Here is an 18,235-nt window from a genome sequence, read left to right on the forward strand (position 1 = left end):
AATGCAATTGCTGGATCATACGGTAGCTCTATTTTCAACTTTTTGAGGAACCTCCATACTGTTTTCCAGAGTGTTCAGCCTGGTTTCTAAGAACCATCATTCACCTGCCCCCCTCAACCTTCCAGTTATGTACAAACTGCTCAAAATAGTCATTTTACTGTTCTTCATGGAAAAACTTTTGGTTTCTTCCTTTTGCCTTTGATCATTATTCTGTTTCTCAGAAAACTTATAACTTTCAAAATCTGGTTAAAATCTGCCTTCTCCAAGAAGACTTCTCTCAATTCATTACACCAGATTTTTACTCTTTTCTTGTGGATATACTCAGATGAGATTTTATGCTATTTTTCTTTCAGTGCTTTTTTGTCATATATATTTGTTTATAATGTATATTTAGCTGACTTGTAGAAACGATTATTTTTCAAGTGCTCAGATTGTACATCTGCCTTATAAATTTTTTTTTATTTTAGAGAGAGAGCGAGTGAGCACGAGCTGGGGGAGGAGCAGAGGTAGGAGCAAGAGGGAGGTGAAAGGAATCTTAAGAAGACTCTGCACTGAGGGCAGAGCCCACTATGGGGCTCTAACTCACAATCCTGAGATCATGACCTGAGCCAAAAATCAAGAGTTGGAGGCTCAACCAACTGAACCACTCAGGTGCCCCTGCCTTGTAATGTCTTTGAAGGAAAGGATTGTCATTTGTGTATCTCAGGAATAACTTATTTTTATTTCATTTTGGTTTTTGTTTTAAAGATTATTTATTTATTTGAGAGAGAGCGTGATCGGGGGCGGGGGTAGGAGCAGAAGGAGCAGAGCAGGAGAAAGAGAGAAGCAGACTTCCCAATGAGTGTGGAGCCCGATGCAGGGCTCTATCACAGGACCCTGAGATCATGACCTGAGCTGAAATCAAGAGCCAACCATTTAACCAACTGAGCCACTCAGACACCCCTCAGGAATAACTTGTAAAAGGACCTAACTATAAAGATTGACTAAAGCACTTGCATAGGGATCCATATTAACCTTTCATCAGATTGGCATCATCAGAATATTTATTAAAAAAAATTTTAGCCACTAAGGAATGATCTCATTAACAGATACAGATATTATCTTCATATAAAGAATCTATAACTTGTCAATCACCTTATTTTATATTTATTGAAAACTTAAACATATACATGTGTGCTCAGAGTGTAGAAACAGTCCTTAATAAGTTTCTGTGTGATATAGCCTCAAAATTGTTGTAATTGGACTCATTTCACACATCTTTTGTGGATTCAACAATTTCTAAAGATGAGATCCCATTCAGTTTTTCTAGCTTGAGGTTCTTTTTGTTATTTCCAGTCACATAGGTCAGAGGTACTAAACTGAGCTTCTTACCATATCTCCTGAATCTTTTTATATTTGTTAATGACACCATCCAGTTCCTGCTTCAGAAAACCGGGAGGCATCCGAAATCTTTTGCTGTCCCAGCTCTACCCTCTAAATGTCTCTCAGATCCTCCACTTTTGTATCACTATATTGTTACTATTTTGCTCAGTCCATCAGTGCTCCAGTAACCTCAAAATTAATTCTCCCTCCCCATCTTCTTTTTTCATAGTCATCAAATTATCTTTCTAAAATAAAATCTGATCATGGGGACGCCTGGGTGGCTCAGTTGGTTAAGCGACTGCCTTCGGCTCAGGTCATGATCCTGGAGTCCCGGGATCGAGTCCCGCATCAGGCTCTCTGCTCAGCGGGGAGTCTGCTTCTCCCTCTGACCCTCCCCCCTCTCATGCTCTATCTCATTCTCTCAAATAAATAAATAAAAAAGAAAAAAAAAATCTTTAAAAAAAAAATCTGATCATGTCTTTCTTCTTTGATGGCTACTAAATGCCTATAGGATTTAATTCAAATTACTCAAAATAACATTAAAGCCTTCTGTGACTTGACTCCTGGCAACTTAACTCATATTTTGTCAGTCCTCACCTCAATTTCCTGAACTATTTTCAGTTTCCCGAACAAGCCATGCTATTTCATAACTCCCTACTTTTGCTCACATTGTTCAGGGTGCCTGAGATGCCCTTTGCTGATAAATGTCCTCTCAACTTTCAAGTTTCAGCTCCAGTGTCACATTTTCTAGAAATCTTTTTCAAAATCTTTATGGTTTCTTCTTCCTTGGGTAGGAACCAAGCATGCCTACCTTTTGCTTCAGCCATAGACTGCACATACATCTGTCCACAGCATTTTTAACACTTTAATGTACATAATTCTTTACAAATTGATCTCTTTTTGCTAGTTTATAAGCTCCTAATTTAGCCATTTTTATCTTGCCATCCCCTAACACAGTGCTAGACACATGGCAAGTGCTCAAAAAATATTTTTTGAGTCATTAAGTCAGTTAATTAAGTAATCGTATCTCATTGGAGGGGCAAAACTAAATTTATGTGGGTTTTTTATTAGTGTACTTTACCCTTGGTCTTTTGGGGGCACAACTGTTTTTCTTGAACTGTAATTATTTAGAAAATTATATGTTAAAGTCTTCAGTTGTGGAGTAATGTATGTCTACTTAGTAGTTTGATTTCTAAAGTACACCTGAAAAAAAAACATTTTTAATATAACTAATAGTAGCTTTGCAGACTAAATTAAGAGATTTTTTCAGTGTTTCCCATTATGGATCCAGGCTTTAAACTATATTTACTTTTAAATCTGTTTTTATTACTAATCATCTCTAGGTTTAAATGCATGATAGACATATTTAAGTATTTTTTATGTTTAGTGTTCTATTTAAATATGACAAAATCCAAGAAATCTTTAAAATGTGATTTAGAACTAAATGGTTTTATTGAAGAGCATAAGAGCTGATGTGATGGGAATGTGATTTTTGATACAATTTTATTATGTTTAGTGCAAAAAAGTTTAAGTTACATAATCATTGTGTTCATCATTAATTTTTTTTACACACCAGCCCAAGTAGTCTCCTCAAAGCATAAAACAAATCACATCACTCACCTTTTTTAACACTCAGTGGATTTTCATTGCAATTGTATTTAGTCTCTCTTCTGTGGGGTGCTTCCAAGACCTCCAGTATATAGATGTCACCTGATGTTTCTTCAGATTACTATATTTTCTCCTTTCCCTTTTTTGAAATTGCTTGGAAGAAGAATCTGTATCTGCTGTAGTCACTCTTTGGAATTCCTTTCAACTTGGATTTAGTCCCACCTCTCTGTTCTTTTCCTCAAGTTTACTGGTACCATTTTACCTTTTTTGCCTGAAAACAAAATCTTCCATTCTCTGTGGTTGATGATTTTTCTGTCCTTCTCGAACATTTCTCTACTGTCTTTTGTGTTCGTGCCCTCATTTCCCCTCTGACCTTTGTGGCCATTTCTTTTCTTCTTTAGCTTTTTCTACTTCCTTAGTCTACCTACTGAAAGTAGACATTTCTTAAATTTCTAGCTATATTATGCACTTTCCCCCCTCCTTACATGATCACATTTATCCTACCCAACTTAAACTTTAATCTCAATAATATTGTTTCCCAAATATGTGCCTCTGGTCATGATCACTTTGTGGAGCTCAATACTTGAATTGCTAGAGCAAGGGTTTTCAAACTTTTTTTTTTAGCAGCAGAACCCTTTAAAAAATCTAATACATAGAACCCCAATATATAAAATTGAAAAAAGTGGAACTGCTATGATTGCAGTGAGGAGTGCAAATCTTCCCCATCTTGTAATTAATACCATCATCAAACCTAGGAATTTTGCTTGATACTTCTCTTTTGCTTCCCCCCCATTCAAATTTTGTTGGCTCTATATCCAGATTATCACAAATCCAATCATTACCACCCTCACCTCTATCCCAAGCCACCACTGTCTCTTGCTTGTATTAGTCTTCTATCTGGTTTCTCTGCTTTCACTCTTATCCCACGTAAATCTTCCAAGACCTCCAGTATATAGGTGTCACCTGATGTTTCTTCAGATTACTATATTTTCTCCTTTCCCTTTTTTGAAATTGCTGGCATATTATAAGCACTCAGTAAATATTTGTTCAAAGAATGAATGGGTGGAATCTCTTAGATTTTGCCTTGGTAAAATCTATGCCATCTTACCCAGTGGAACTGCTTACTTATTGTCGCCATCACTTAAACTAGATCTTTTCTGCCTCTGGCTCATTTATTATGATCTGTTGGTTAAAGAAAGAGGCAGAACCATCATTCTAGTCCATCCTTTTTCACAAATCCCAGATTTATTTTTTTATTTGTTTTTATTATATTCAGTTAGCCAGTATATAGTACATCATTAGTTTTTGATGTACAAATGCCAGATTTAAATTCCAAAAGTACAGCTCTGATCCCATTATTTGAGCAACTCCCCCATTACATTTAAATTAATACAGATCACTTAATTTGTTAATTGAGCCACATTGTAACCTCCCATCACCTTTCCAGTCTTATTTCCCATCTTCTCTAAGCAAGTCCTACACTTTCCTACCTTCATGCTTGTACTTATTTTATTCCTTTCTGAAACTTTCTCTTTGTGCTTGTGTGATTCACCATTTCTTGGCCAATTCTCATTTTAAATACCTCCTGCTTCAATATTCTCTGATCTAAATGCAAATAACTACCTACTCTGAATCATAATACTTTCTTTTAATCTTTGGTGGTGCTTGAAGAAGTGTGCTTTATGGCCCTTCTAAAGATTACTGTATCTCACCTATCTTCGTGTGCTTTGTACCACCTTGCATAACATCTTTTGTGTCTGATACATGACAGGTGTGTGGTAAAAATTTTTGAACATGTCCATTGCATAAGCCTATATAATAACAGAAAATTAATATATTCTCCAGATTATCAGTGATATTTAAAGTTGTAAGACTCTAAAGCTATATTTGTAATCATTGTTTACAGTATTTTTGCAAAGATAAACATGTTGATTGTGTAGTTTTTCTGTAAAATCTAAGACAGTGGCTGTATATCAGAATCAACTATAGTGATTCTGAAAAAGAGATGCCAGGTACTACCCTCCCACCCCCCAACATTCTGAAATAAGACTCAGATAGAGACTATGTAAATATGGTTGCAAAAAGCTCACTTTCATACATAGAAAGTATACAGAACTACTTGTATGATAGAAAATTATATTCTAACATAGAATTCAGCATTTTGAACTAAATTTTGTATAATTTTGAACTAAATTGTATAAAAAATTACACAAATGAACCGTTTTTAGACTGTAGAAACTCTTTTAAAATTTTGAATTATTAGTACAGTATCAATTATGGTAAGAAGTGATCTTAAAAATTCAGAACTTTGTCTAAAATTATGTTTGGGGACTTTCTAAAGTTTTTAAGCACAGATGATTGGTTTATTTATACCGGATAATTACAGAAGTACTTATTAAAGTACCTAATGTGTGCATTTTTCTTTTACATTTAAAAATTTAGAATATTTGGGGTGCCTAGGTGGCTCAGTCAATAAAGCATCTGCCTTCGGCTCAGGTCATGATCTCAGTGTCCTGGGATTGAGCCCTGCATCGGGCTCTCTGCTCAGTGGGGAGTCTGCTTCTCACTCTCACTCTCCCTCTGTGCTCGCTCTCTTTCTCAAATAAATAAATAAAATCTTTAAAATAAAAAAAAAATTTAGAATATTCAACAGTAGCCTAATTATGGAAAGAGCCCAAATGTCCATCAACTGATGGATGGATAAAGAAGTTGTGGTACACACACACACACACACTCTCACACACACACTGGAGTATTATTCAGCCATGAAAAAGAATGAAAATCTTGTCATTTGCAATGACGTGAATGGAGCTAGAATGTATTATGATAAGAGAAACAAGTCAAAGACAAATACTATATGATTTCACTCATGTGGAGTTTAAGAAACAAAACAATGAACATAGGGGAGGAAAAAAAAAGGGCAAATCATAAAACTCTTAATTATAGAGAACACACTGAGGATTGCTAGAGAGGAGGGGGCAGGGAGGTGGGCTAAATGGGTGACGGGTATTAAGGTGGGCACTTGTGATGACCACTGGATGTGATATGTAAGTGATAAATCACTAAATTCTACTACTGAAAGTAATATTACACCATATGTTAACTGAATTTAAACAAAAACTTGAAACAAAAAAAATTAAAAAAATTTAGTATACATATCAAATCAGTAAAACCTGGGTTTTATTTCTTTCAGAACCTTACCATTTTTCATTGTATGAAAGAAATATAAACATTTCTAGAACTCCATTGATACGAGACTACAAAAGAAATGTATAAAAATTTATCTTAAAATAGACTCACTGTATTTGATGTTAAATCTCAAAAAATACGTATTGATAATTAAGACATTTTAATTTCTGTCCAAGTTAATGCTATAATTTAAGTATAGTACTGTATTGTATCTTTTTTTTTTTTTTAAAGATTTTATTTATTTATTTGAGAGAGAGAGAATGAGAGAGAGCAAGTACATGAGAGGGGGGAGGGTCAGAGGGAGAAGCAGACTCCCTGCTGACAGCAGGGAGCCCGATGCGGGACTCGATCCCGGGACTCCAGGATCATGACCTGAGCCGAAGGCAGTCGCTTAACCAACTGAGCCACCCAGGCGCCCCTGTATTGTATCTTTTATACTTGGTTATACTTCAATTAACAGAGCGAAGATTTTTTCTTTTACAGGTTTAATTCAAATCTCTTACTATTACAAGTAACAAAAATTACACTAATGACAAATCCTAGAAATTTTATTTATTTTTGTGTATGGTGTAAGAAAGTTGTCCAATTTCATTCTTTTGCATGTTGCTGTCCAGTTTTCCCAACACCATTTGTCTTTTTTCCATTCTTTCCTGCTTTGTTGAAGATTAATTGACCATATACCTGTGGGTTCATTTCTGAGTTTTCTGTTCTAGTGATCTCTGTGTCTATTTTTATGTCAGTACCATACTGTTTGGATTACTACAGCTTTGTAATGTAACTTGAAGTCCGGAATTGTGATGCCTCCAGCTTTGCTTTACTTTTCTGAGGTTTCTTTGCCTATTCAGGGTCTTTTGTGGTTCTATACAAATTTTAGGATTGTTCTAGCTCTGTGAAAAATGCTGGTGGTATTTTGATAGGGATTGTATCAAATGTGTAGATTGCTTCAGGTAATATAGACATTTTAACAATATTTATTCTTCCAGTCCAAGAGCATGGAATATTTTTCATTTTCTTTGTGTTCTTTTCACTTTCTTTCATCAACCAGTGTTTTATAGTTTTCAGAATACAGGTCTTTCACCTCTTTGATTAGGTTTATTCCTAGGCATCTTATTGTTTTTGGTGGAATTGTGAATGAGAATGACTCCTTAATTTCTCTTTCTGTTTCTCCATTATTGGCATACAGAAATGCAACAGATTTCTGTATGTTCATTTTGTATCTTGCAACTTTTCTGAATTCGTGTATCAGTTCTAGCAATTTTTTGGTGGAGTCTTCCACATTTTTTACATAGAATATCATGTTGTCTGCGAATAGTGAAAGTTTGACTTCTTCCTTGCCAATTTAGATGCTGTTCATTTCTTTGTATTGTCTGATTGCTGTGGCTAGGACTTCCAGTACTATGTTAAATAACAGTGGTGAGAGTGGACATCCCTGTCTTGTTCCTAACAGTAGAGGTTTTTCCCCATTGAGGATGATAATAGCTTTGGGTTTTTCATTGATGGCCTTTATGTTGAGGTATGTTCCCTCTAAACCTATTTCGTTGAGAGTTTTTATCATGAATGGATGTTGTCCTTTGTAAAATGTTTTTTCTAAATCTATTGAAAGAATCATGTGACTCTTATCCTTTCTCTTGTTGATGTGATTTATCACATTGATTGATATTACAAATATTGAACCATTCTTGCCACACAGGAGTAAATCCCAGTTGATCATGGTGAATGATTTTTTAAATGTATTGTCAGATTCAGTTTGCTAGTATTTTATTGAGAATTCTTACATCCATGTTCATCAGGGATATTGGCCTGTAGTTCTTTTTTTCAGTGGAGTCTTTATCTGGGTTTGGTACTAGTGTAATGCTGGCCTCATAGAATGAATTTGGAAGATTTCCTTCCTTTTCTATTTTTTGGAACAATTTCAGAAGAATAGGTATTAATTCTTCTTTAAATGTTTGGTAGAATTCCCCTGTGAAGCCATCTGGTCCTGGGCTTTTGTTTGTTGGGAGTTTTTGATTACTGATTGAATTTCTATCCTGGTTATCAGTCTGTTCAAGTTTTCTCTTTCTTTCTGTTTCAGTTTTGGTAGTTTGTATGTTTCTAGGAATTTGTCCATTGTCCAATTTGTTGGCATATACTTTTTATAATACTCTCTTATAATTGTTTGGATTTCTGTGGTGTTGATAGTTAATTCTCCTCTATTGTTTGTGATTTTATTTATTTGGGTTCTCTTTTCTTTTGGTAGTCTGGCTAGAAGTTTATCAATTCATTTTTTTCAAAGAACCAGCTCCTGGGTTTATTGATGTGTTCTATTGTTTTTTCAGTTTCTATATCACGTATTTCTGCTTTAATCTTAATTACTTCCTTCTGCTGACTTTAGGCTTCATTTGTTGTTCTTTTTCTAGCTCCTTTAGGTGTAAGGTTAAGTTGTTTATTTGAGATTTTTCTTGCTTCTTGAGGTAGGCCTGTAGTGCTACATACTTCCCTCTTAGGACTACATTTTCTTCATCCCAAAGTTTTGGACCATTCTGTTTCCATTTTCATTTGTTTCCATAGATTTTTGTATTTCTCCTTTGCTTTTCTGGTTGACCCATTCTTTGTTGAGTAGCATGTTGTTTAACCTTCATGTATGTGGTCTTTCCAGATTATTTTCTTGTGTTTGACTTCTCGTTTCATAGTGTTATTGTCAGAAAAGTTGCATGGTATTATTTCAGTCTTCAAATAATTTTCAAATATTTCTTTTCTTTTTTTTTTTTAGATTTTATTTATTTATTTGAGAGAGAGAATGAGAGACAGAGAGCACGAGAGGGAAGAGGGTCAGAGGGAGAAGCAGACCCCCCGCTGAGCAGGGAGCCCAATGTGGGACTCAGTCCCGGGACTCCAGAATCATGACCTGAGCCGAAGGCAGTCGCTTAACCAACTGAACCATCCAGGCGCCCAATTTTCAAATATTTCAATCAAGTATTTGTTGGGCCTGTTTTGTGACCAAATATGTGATCCTATCCTGGAGATTGTTCCATGTGCACTTGAAAAGAATGTGTACTCTTCTGTTTTAGGATGGAATGTTCTGAATATATCTGTTAAGTCCATCTGGTCCAGTGTATCATTGAAAGCCATTGTTTTCCTGTTTAGATGATCTGTCCATTAATGTAAGTGGGGTATTAAAGTCCCCTACTGTTATTGTGTTACTGTCAATTAGTTCCTTTATGTTTGTTTTAAAGGCTAGTTTATCCAATATAAGTATTGCTATTCTGGCTTTCTTTTGACATCCATTTGCATGATAATTGGTTTTCCACCTCCTCACTTTCTTTCTCTTTTTTTTTTTTCTTTTCAAAGACTATTCATCTATCTGACAGAGAGAGACACAGCAAGAGAGGGAACACAAGCAGGGGGAAGTGGGAGAGGGAGAAGCAGGCTTCCTGCTGAGCAGGGAGCCCGATGTGGGGCTCGATCCCAGGACCATGGGATCATGACCTGAGCCCAAGGCAGATACTTAATGACTGAGCCACCCAGGCACCCCCCCCCCCACTTTCAATCTGCAAGTATCTTTATGTCTAAGATGAGTCTCTTGTAGGCAACATGTAGATGAGTGCTGTTTGTTTGGGTTTTTTTAATCCATTTGATACCCTCTGTCTTTTGATTGGAGCATTTAGTCCATTTACATTCAAAGCGATTATTGATATGTATTTATTGCCATTTTATCACTTGTTTTGTCACTTTTCTGGTGATTTACTCTGAACCTTTCTTGTCTTTGTCACTTTTGGTCTCTCCTTTGCACTCCAAGAATCCTCTTTGATATTTCTTGTAGGGCTGATTTAGTGGTCATGAATTCCTTTGGTTTTTATTTGTCTGGGAAACTCTATCTCTCCTTCTATTCTGATTGATATCCTTGCTGGATAGGGTATTCTTGGCTGCAGATTTTTCCCATTCAGCCCTTTGACTTTATCATGCCATTCGCTTCTGGTTTGCCAAGTTTCTGTTGTACAATCTCCAGCTAGCCTTGTGGGTTTTCTCTTATAAGCTAAGGACTTCTTTTGTCTTTTTGCTTTTAAGATTTTTTTTCCTTTATCACTGTATTTTGCAAATTTAAATACAGTATGTCTTAGTGTTGGCCTGCTTTTGTTGATTTTGATGAGAGTTCTCTCTGCCTCCTGTATCTGGATGTCTGTTTCCTTCCCTCAGTTAGGGAAGTTTTCTGCTATTATTTCTTGAAATAAATTTTCTGCCACCTTTTCTCTCTCTTCTTGGACTCTTAGAATACGAATGTTATTACATACATACAATCTGTTCTCGTTTTGCAGAATTCTTCCTATCTTTTATTCAGCTTCATTATTTTCCATTACTTTGTCTTCTAGATCACCAATTCCTTTCTCTGTCTCTTCCAACCTGATGTTCATAGCATCACACTTGTTTCCAATCTCGTTTATTGTATTCTTCATCTCTGATGGATTCTTTTTTAACTCTTTTATCTCTGTGGTAAGTGTCTCACTGATGTATTCTATTTTTCTCAAGCCTGCTAAGTATCCTTATGATTGTTGCTTTAAATTCTTCATCAGACATGTTACTTATATCTGTTTTGCTTAGATATCTGGCCATGGTCTTATCCTTTTCTTTCATTTGGGATAAATTCCTCCATCTTAGTATTTTGTCTAATCTCTGCCTTCTTCTGTGTGTTAGAAAAGCCAGTTACGTCTCCTGCTTCTGAAAGTACTGGGCTTATGAAGAAGAAATCATGTAGTACCCAGGGTTTGGCACTTCAGGGAGTGTCTCCACTGTGTACTGAGTATGCTCTGCTATTGTGTTTTGGCTGCTCTGTCCTTCAGGCCAGTCTTCTGCAGAGGCTCTCCTAGCCTCCTGTGGGCAGTATTTGGTCCGTGACTGAATGTAGTGAGTTTTAAGGAGGTGTGCTCTGGTCTGCCTGTGAAATGAGACCTGATACCACCTCCACCAGAACTGAGGCCCTAAATCTAAATCTGTTCTCGTTTTGCAGGACCCTCTGGTCTGGAAACATGGTGTGGGCAGGGGTCTGTGCTAGTCTTCTGGAGTAGGGGCCCACCATGCTGAGACGAAGACAAGTTTGACTAAGAAGGGCAGTCCCACCAGAGCTCAGGGGGTTGGGGTTTGGTATAAGCACCTTAGGCAGCCAATATTCACACTGTGCTGCTTCCCACAGGTGGCTTTGTATTTATGTTGAGGGGTGGGGGAGGGAAATGGCACCAGCCAGCTCCTGTGTTTTCAGAGAGGTGTCTCGGTGAATGCTGCCTCTCAGGGATGCACTCTGAGGACAGCAAATAATCTCCCCATACATTCTGCAGATCACTGTTTCTGTGCTGTCTGCTCCCAGTTGTTTACCTGCCTTCTCTCTAGGGGCAGCACAGTGCCCTCTAGACTCTATCCCAGTCAAGCCCACCGACCTTTAAAATTCTAGTGCTTTGGGGTGCCTGGGTAGCTCAGTCCTTAAGCATCTGCCTTCGGCTCAGGTCATGATCCCAGGGTCCTGGGATCAAGCCCCACGTCAGGCTCCCTGCTCCGTGGGAAGCCTGCTTCTCCCTCCCCCACTCCCCCTGCTTGTGTTCCCTCTCTTGCTGTGTCTCTCTCTGTCGAATAAATAAAATCTTTAAAAAGATAAATAAATAAATAAAATTCCAATGCTTTAAGCCCTGGTTCCAAGAACTCAGAATTCAACCCTTTTCATTTTCTAAGCCAATGGGGAAATGTTATCCTTGTGTGTTCCCCTGTGTACTCCCCCTCTCTTGTCCTTCTCCTTGACCACCACCCCTTCCCCTCTGCAGCACCCATGATCCATTTCTCCCCTAAACCTTGTCTCTGCACTTCCTAACTTTTTCAGTGTGGCCTCTTCTCTCCCTTTAGTTGTAGAGTTTCTTCTGTCTTCATGTCAATTTCTGGGGTATTTAGGATGATTTGATAGTTATCTAGTTGTGTTTGTGGGACGAGACGAGCCTAGACTCCTCTTACTCCACAGCTGTGTTCCTCTCTGCTAATCAAATCCCAGAAGTTTTAAATTGTTTGACAAGGAAGCATACCAGAAAATGAAATACTGTGCATTTAAAAACTATTCCTTTGGAGCAAAAAATAAATATATGAGTAGTTATAACATTAAAATTGTTAATATTTAGTTATTCTTATTTCTTTTTTATCAAATGTGTTTTTCTAAAAAGAAAACTATTTTTGTCTTTTATAAAATTATGTCCATAAAGAGACATATATCTTAAGACATTTGCATGTAAAATAGTATAAACATATAGTTATTAAACTTCCTTCAGAAAATAAAATTAATATTATTTTTGTTGATTTCTTTAAAGGTTTCACAAGTTTGAATATTTGAAAGGAACGACAGGTTTCTGCAGAGCATACTCACATAAGGCTTTTATTTTATTTATTTATTTTTAATTTAAGGCAGTTTAAAAAAAGGCATAAACAAGCATAGGGGGTACAGGTGACATTCAGCCACAAGCACCCTTAGGGTCTCTAGACAAAGACATGCTTTGTCTCCAGATTCAGTTACCAAGATGTGTCTTTTTTTGCCCCTCTGCTCACATAGTCCATCCCTGTTGTCTAACCAGTCCAAGGTGAAAACCATCAGTAGACAAATCCTGTTTGGGGGTTACCAGGTGGGATTCAGACTTGAAGCAGCACATCATAAATACTACTTTCCATTTTTTGGCCAAGAGTTAAGGCTAAAAATTCAAGCATCCCAAAGCTTTCTCAGCTGTAATCTAGCTCTACCACACAGTTCTTGACAATTTAAATTCTTAAAAAGGGCGAAATTATGATAATAGTTTGCATTTGTATAAACTACAATAAAGTTTATAAAAGTGCTTTAATATGCATTAACTTATTTGAACTTTATGTTAATTTTGTGAGCTATGCAGGAAAATTGTTCTTAATCTCTATTTTACAGCTACAGTTCTGAGACTCAGAAAGGTTAAGTGATTGGCCCAGTTCACATGGCTTTTGTGGTGGTGGAGTAAGGTCCAGAAGACAGACCTTACAACTTTTATTCTAGAATATTTTTTAGTATTTCATGCCAGAAGTAGAAGGAAGTATTTAGTTCATTTCTATCTTGTGAAACAAGGTAGGAATAAACATATATGTATTTTGTATATATTTTTTAATATATAGTTTATATATTTATATATAGTTTTGTATATTTGTATATATCATGTGCATGTGTGTGTGTGTGTGTGTGTATATATATATATACAGTTTCTGTTACCTAATAATTATCTGATACATTTTAGCTAGTGTTAGATTTTTATTTCCTACTGTCTTTTATATATATATATATATGTATATATACACACACACACATGAATATCAAATTTGATATGCAGGATCTAAAGTAAAATATCAAGATATAAGTTGTAACTGTTACTCTTTATCTCCTTTCCTTTTATGCTTTTTCATTGATTTATGATATATTTACATGTCTTCCATATGCCAGGTACTGTGCTATCTCCTGAGGATTTAAAATTAATAAAATGTGATTCTTGCCTTTAATGATCTTATATTCCATTTTTTTATAAACTCTACAATTCCACAAGGAAGTATGTGTTAATGTACAAAGTATTATGTATTATGCAGACTGGCATTATAAAGGTCTTTTGCCTAGGAGAAGTTAAGGAAGACTGGAGATGAGGAGTCTTTTGAGCTAAGTCTTGAAGATTTTTGAGGAATATATCAGAAAAAGAGGGAGTTTAGTTCAGTCAAATGTGAAAAAATAGACAAGGATCTGTTTTAAGAAACAGTTAGTTAGTGCTCTGTTATACTTGAAACATAAATTAACATGAAGGGAATTGGCAAGAGATGAGACTCCTTGGGGCCAAATGATGATTAGCCTTATATGCCATGCAGAGGAGTGTTGATTGTGTGCCCAAAGAAGTAGGGAATCCAGAAAATGTTATTAAACAAGGATTTTTAACAGTAGCTAACCTTAATTTGCAGATAAGATGCATTATAGAAATTGAATTAAGGAAGAGACCCACAGTGAGGACTTCAGTTTGGAAACTATTGGACTAGTACTGGAAGTAATGATGGGACCAAAGGTTGGGCCATGAATTGGAAATGGAATACACAATTGAAAGACAATTTAGAAGTAGAATCATTAGGAAAATTAGAAATCAGGAGATCATCTATTGTAGGGTCTTGGTCTTTGCAGATTATCTAATCCACCTCCCTGTTGTTGGACATAAGATAGCTGAGACGCTTGTGGTCAGGTGAATTGCCTTAGGCCACATTCCTAGTTAGTGACAGAACTAGGTTCCTGACTCTGGGGTTTTCCATATTGCATCGTATTCTGATTGTTTCTCTAACTGATCTTTTTTTTTTCTTAATCATGCCATGGCCTTACTTAAGTATCTCACTACTTAATTTTTTCCTTTTAAAATATACAGGATGTTATAAATGGTAGGTTCATTTATTGATTCATATGATAATTGCAGTCCTGAAATTATCTCTAACCTTGAGGGAGATTTAAAATACATTGGTATAGGGCGCCTGGGTGGCTCAGTTGGTTAAGCGATTGCCTTCAGCTCAGGTCATGATCCTGGAGTCCCGGGATCGAGTCCCGCATCGGGCTCCCTGCTCGGCAGGGAGTCTGCTTCTCCCTCTGACCCTCTTCCCTCTCATGCTCTGTTTCTCATTCTCTCTGTCTCAAATAAATAAATAAAATCTTTAAAATACATTGGTATAAGGTGGTTTTTGGTTTTAGCTTTGTTGTTGGTGAACCATTTTGCAAGTAGAAAAAAGTCTATTTTATGTCTGATAAATTTAGATTTTTATAAATTAGATTTATTCAAAACAAAGCATTTTCCTAAAGTGCTTAATTTTATATTATTGGAACCATTTTTTTTGTAGACAGTGTATCATAGAGAACTCTGTTTAAATACCAGTTTCATTACTTAATTTGTGAATCCTCGGGCAAGTTGGTAAATCTCTGTCAACCTCACTCTCAACTTTAGTTTGGTGGAATAGTCTTAATAATACTTAATTCACAGAGAAAGTTAATTGTAGTAAGTGAGATGATTGCAAAGCATTTATGACAGTTTCTGTTACCTAATAATTATCTGATACATTTTAGCTACTGTTAGATTTTTATTTCCTATTGTCTTATGCTAATCAGTAATGTAATATATAAATATTGTTAGCCAAAAGTAAACCAGTTAACATATACTGTGAATTTCTCATCAAATAATTTTTTAAGCCCAATAGCACTGAAATGGTTGATTTATAATACCTACATAAAATATAATTAAGAAATAAATATGGGCAGTTCCTACACTAAAGTAGCTTTGTTCCTAAATATGTTTATGTTTTCTACATAATCCAAGTGTTTTGTTTCATACTTAATGCTTAATTGGTAGGATATTAAAAATCTTTTTTTCTGTTTCAGAAAGTCTTATTATTCTAAAATCTTTTTCTGTGGGGAGTCAAGAAGATATTGAAACTTATTTGATACTAATGGAACATTCAAAAAACTTGTTATTTTTTCCTTTGCAACTACAATTTCTAAAAAAATTAACTATTATACTATCTTGAGACAAATGTTTGAATTCATTATATTAAGTGGTTATATAATACATACTCCTGGTATTTAAGGAGTGATCAAATATTGAAGCTTTGGTTCATTTTCATAGAAAAACCAATCAGTGATATTTCTTTAACTCTATAAATTCAGGAAGTTATTAACGTAACGATATTCTACTTAGCACTGCCATTCTTGTTAGGTAATTTACTAAGATGATAAAGTGCTTTTTCATGAAATATGAATCATTTGAGTATGAAATATAATTTATCCAAATAAAGTATTAATAACTCCCACTTTATACCCCTGCCCTTCACCTATACTTTTCCTCTTTACTCTTCCACATGCATTTTATCAGTAATAAAGGAATCTTTCAGTATCTACCCCTTAGATCCATTTTTAGGTGCATAAGAGTTACTAGTGATTTTACCAAATTTAGATTTCTTTTCTAGCTTTTTTAATTCTTTATGGCCTATGAAAAGTGTTTATTAACTTACTTTCTATTTTAGGCAAGCCAAGTTAGATATGGGAGTTGCAGCAGCAAAAGTGGAAGAGTTAAATAACATGGCTGAAAATCTTCAAGGACAAATGCAAAAGAAGGTATTTTCCTATTTCTAAGACAACTGGAAGCCTATAGTTTAGTTTCTGTGAATTTTATTAATATTTTTTGGATTAGGTGTTGAGGGTTGCTGGAAAAGAAATTAAAAATCATTTTATTGCTCTCTAAATATAAAATATGAAATTAGGAAGCTAAATTATAATTTTGGAAATTACTTCCATTCACTTTATCCTGAGTCAGTAAAACATTGTAATCATTCCTAGATACATCATTACTGAAAGACATATTAAGACAAGATGAAGTTTGATTAATTGGTAATACATAGATAAAAAGAAGCATGTAATACTACATTTTGTGTTATTTATGGAAATACTTATTGGCATAAGAGACCCTGGTTTTTATGTGTAATAGTGACATTTCAGGAAGGTGTCAAGGAAAGGTCAGGCTTTAGATTTAGGTGGATATAATTATTAAAAATTCTAGCTGTGGTATTTACTAGCTGTGTAACTTTTCTAAGCTTTATTTCCTAATAAGTGAAAGTTGATTATAGATTTCTAATAATGGTGATTCGTGAAAGGCTTATGTAAAACTTCCCATAGATAACAGTTATAAAACTTGGATACATTCTTTAAAACATTGGGACACACCCAAAAACAGAAAGACACTGAAAGAGGTACGAATTGTAAGTTTTTGAATTTCTGACCTGAGAGTTCTTGCCAGCCGCCATAGCTGTGGCTTCAGAAAACAACAGCTTTATATGGACTTAAATAGCCAAGATCAAAGTTTAAGGTAGGAAAAGCAGTTGAAAATTTAAAGAAGAAATATTGGCAACAAAAGCACAACAACAACAAAAAACAGAGAGAGAAACCTAAATTCTGAGTATAAACTCTGACCAGATCCATGGCTGACAGCCAAAGTATGCATATGGGGGTAGGAGAGGGAGTTGAGTGAAAAAGTAGGCAGAGACCTGAAAGAAAACTACTCTTGAAAGATAGAGCTATATGGAACTATATATCTGAGTTTACCACTTCTTATAATTGATTGCATTCCTGAAATGTGTGCTGTTCAAGCAACAGAAAGCTGAAGCCTTAATGTTTGTATCAGAGGACAGAGCCCAAAGCAGGCAGAGCAGGAATCTCCAAGACCAACAAAATCATGAAGAGGATGATCCCTACCCCTGCCCAAACTTCACCAATCCTTTAAGTATGTAGGCACAAGAGAATTTCCAGGAAGCCTAGGTAAAAAAGCAACCATGGAAAGAAACAAGAACTGATTACATATGGCAGCTGCTGCATACTATAGGGGAAACATTCCAGAGCTTGAATCGAGGCAAGATAATTGCCTCCTTGAACAGAAAAACTAATAATCCTCAAGAACAAAACAGAATCCAAAGTAACTGCAATGCATTATCTATATTATCCAGTTTTCAACCAAAACTCTCTAGACAGGAAAGCGTGACTGATGGGGCTGGGGTAGGGGAAGCAAAGCAGTCCATAGAAATTCACTCTCAGCAGACCTAGCTCTTGGATTTAGCAGGCAAAGGCTTCAAATAAGCGGTTATAAATATGTTAAAGGAATTAAAGAAAATGTGTATTTAAGTTAGAGTAAAATAAAGCTTCAGTGATGGAGCAGATAGAGAATTTTAACTGAGAAATAGAAAATAATTTTAAAAATAGAAATTCTGGAGTTTAAAAGTACAGCAACCAAAATAAAAATTTAATTAGATGGGCTCAAGAATAGATTGAAAAAAGCAGAAGAAATAAGCAATGAACTTGAAGACAGATCAACAGAAATTTTCCTATCCAAAAAACAGAGTTTAATTTTTCAAAGTGCTGGAACAAACAATCCTAAAATTTGTATGGACTCAGAAAAGACCCCGAATCGCCAAGGAAATGTTGAAAAAGAAAAACAAAGCTGGGGGCGTCACGTTGCCCAATTTCAAGCTATATTACAAAGCTGTGATCACCAAGACAGCATGGTAC

The 18,235-nt window shown here is 35.6% G+C and overlaps 1 protein-coding gene across 7 annotated transcripts in view; it reads left to right on the forward strand.

Annotated features, from left to right (window-relative positions):
* SCLT1 (sodium channel and clathrin linker 1) overlaps positions 1-18,235 on the forward strand; it is a 134,379-nt gene that overhangs the window by 56,990 nt on the left and 59,154 nt on the right. For all 7 annotated transcript variants that reach the window (XM_081811875.1, XM_081811873.1, XM_081811872.1 and 4 more), the window contains one exon: positions 16,204-16,294. In XM_081811875.1, coding sequence (XP_081668001.1) covers positions 16,204-16,294 — 91 coding nt within the window. The remainder of the gene's footprint in view (positions 1-16,203; positions 16,295-18,235) is intronic.

This window comes from Leptonychotes weddellii, chromosome 2, assembly GCF_054177405.1.
Source record: "Leptonychotes weddellii isolate Sample4059 chromosome 2, ASM5417740v2, whole genome shotgun sequence".
NCBI lineage: Eukaryota > Metazoa > Chordata > Mammalia > Carnivora > Phocidae > Leptonychotes > Leptonychotes weddellii.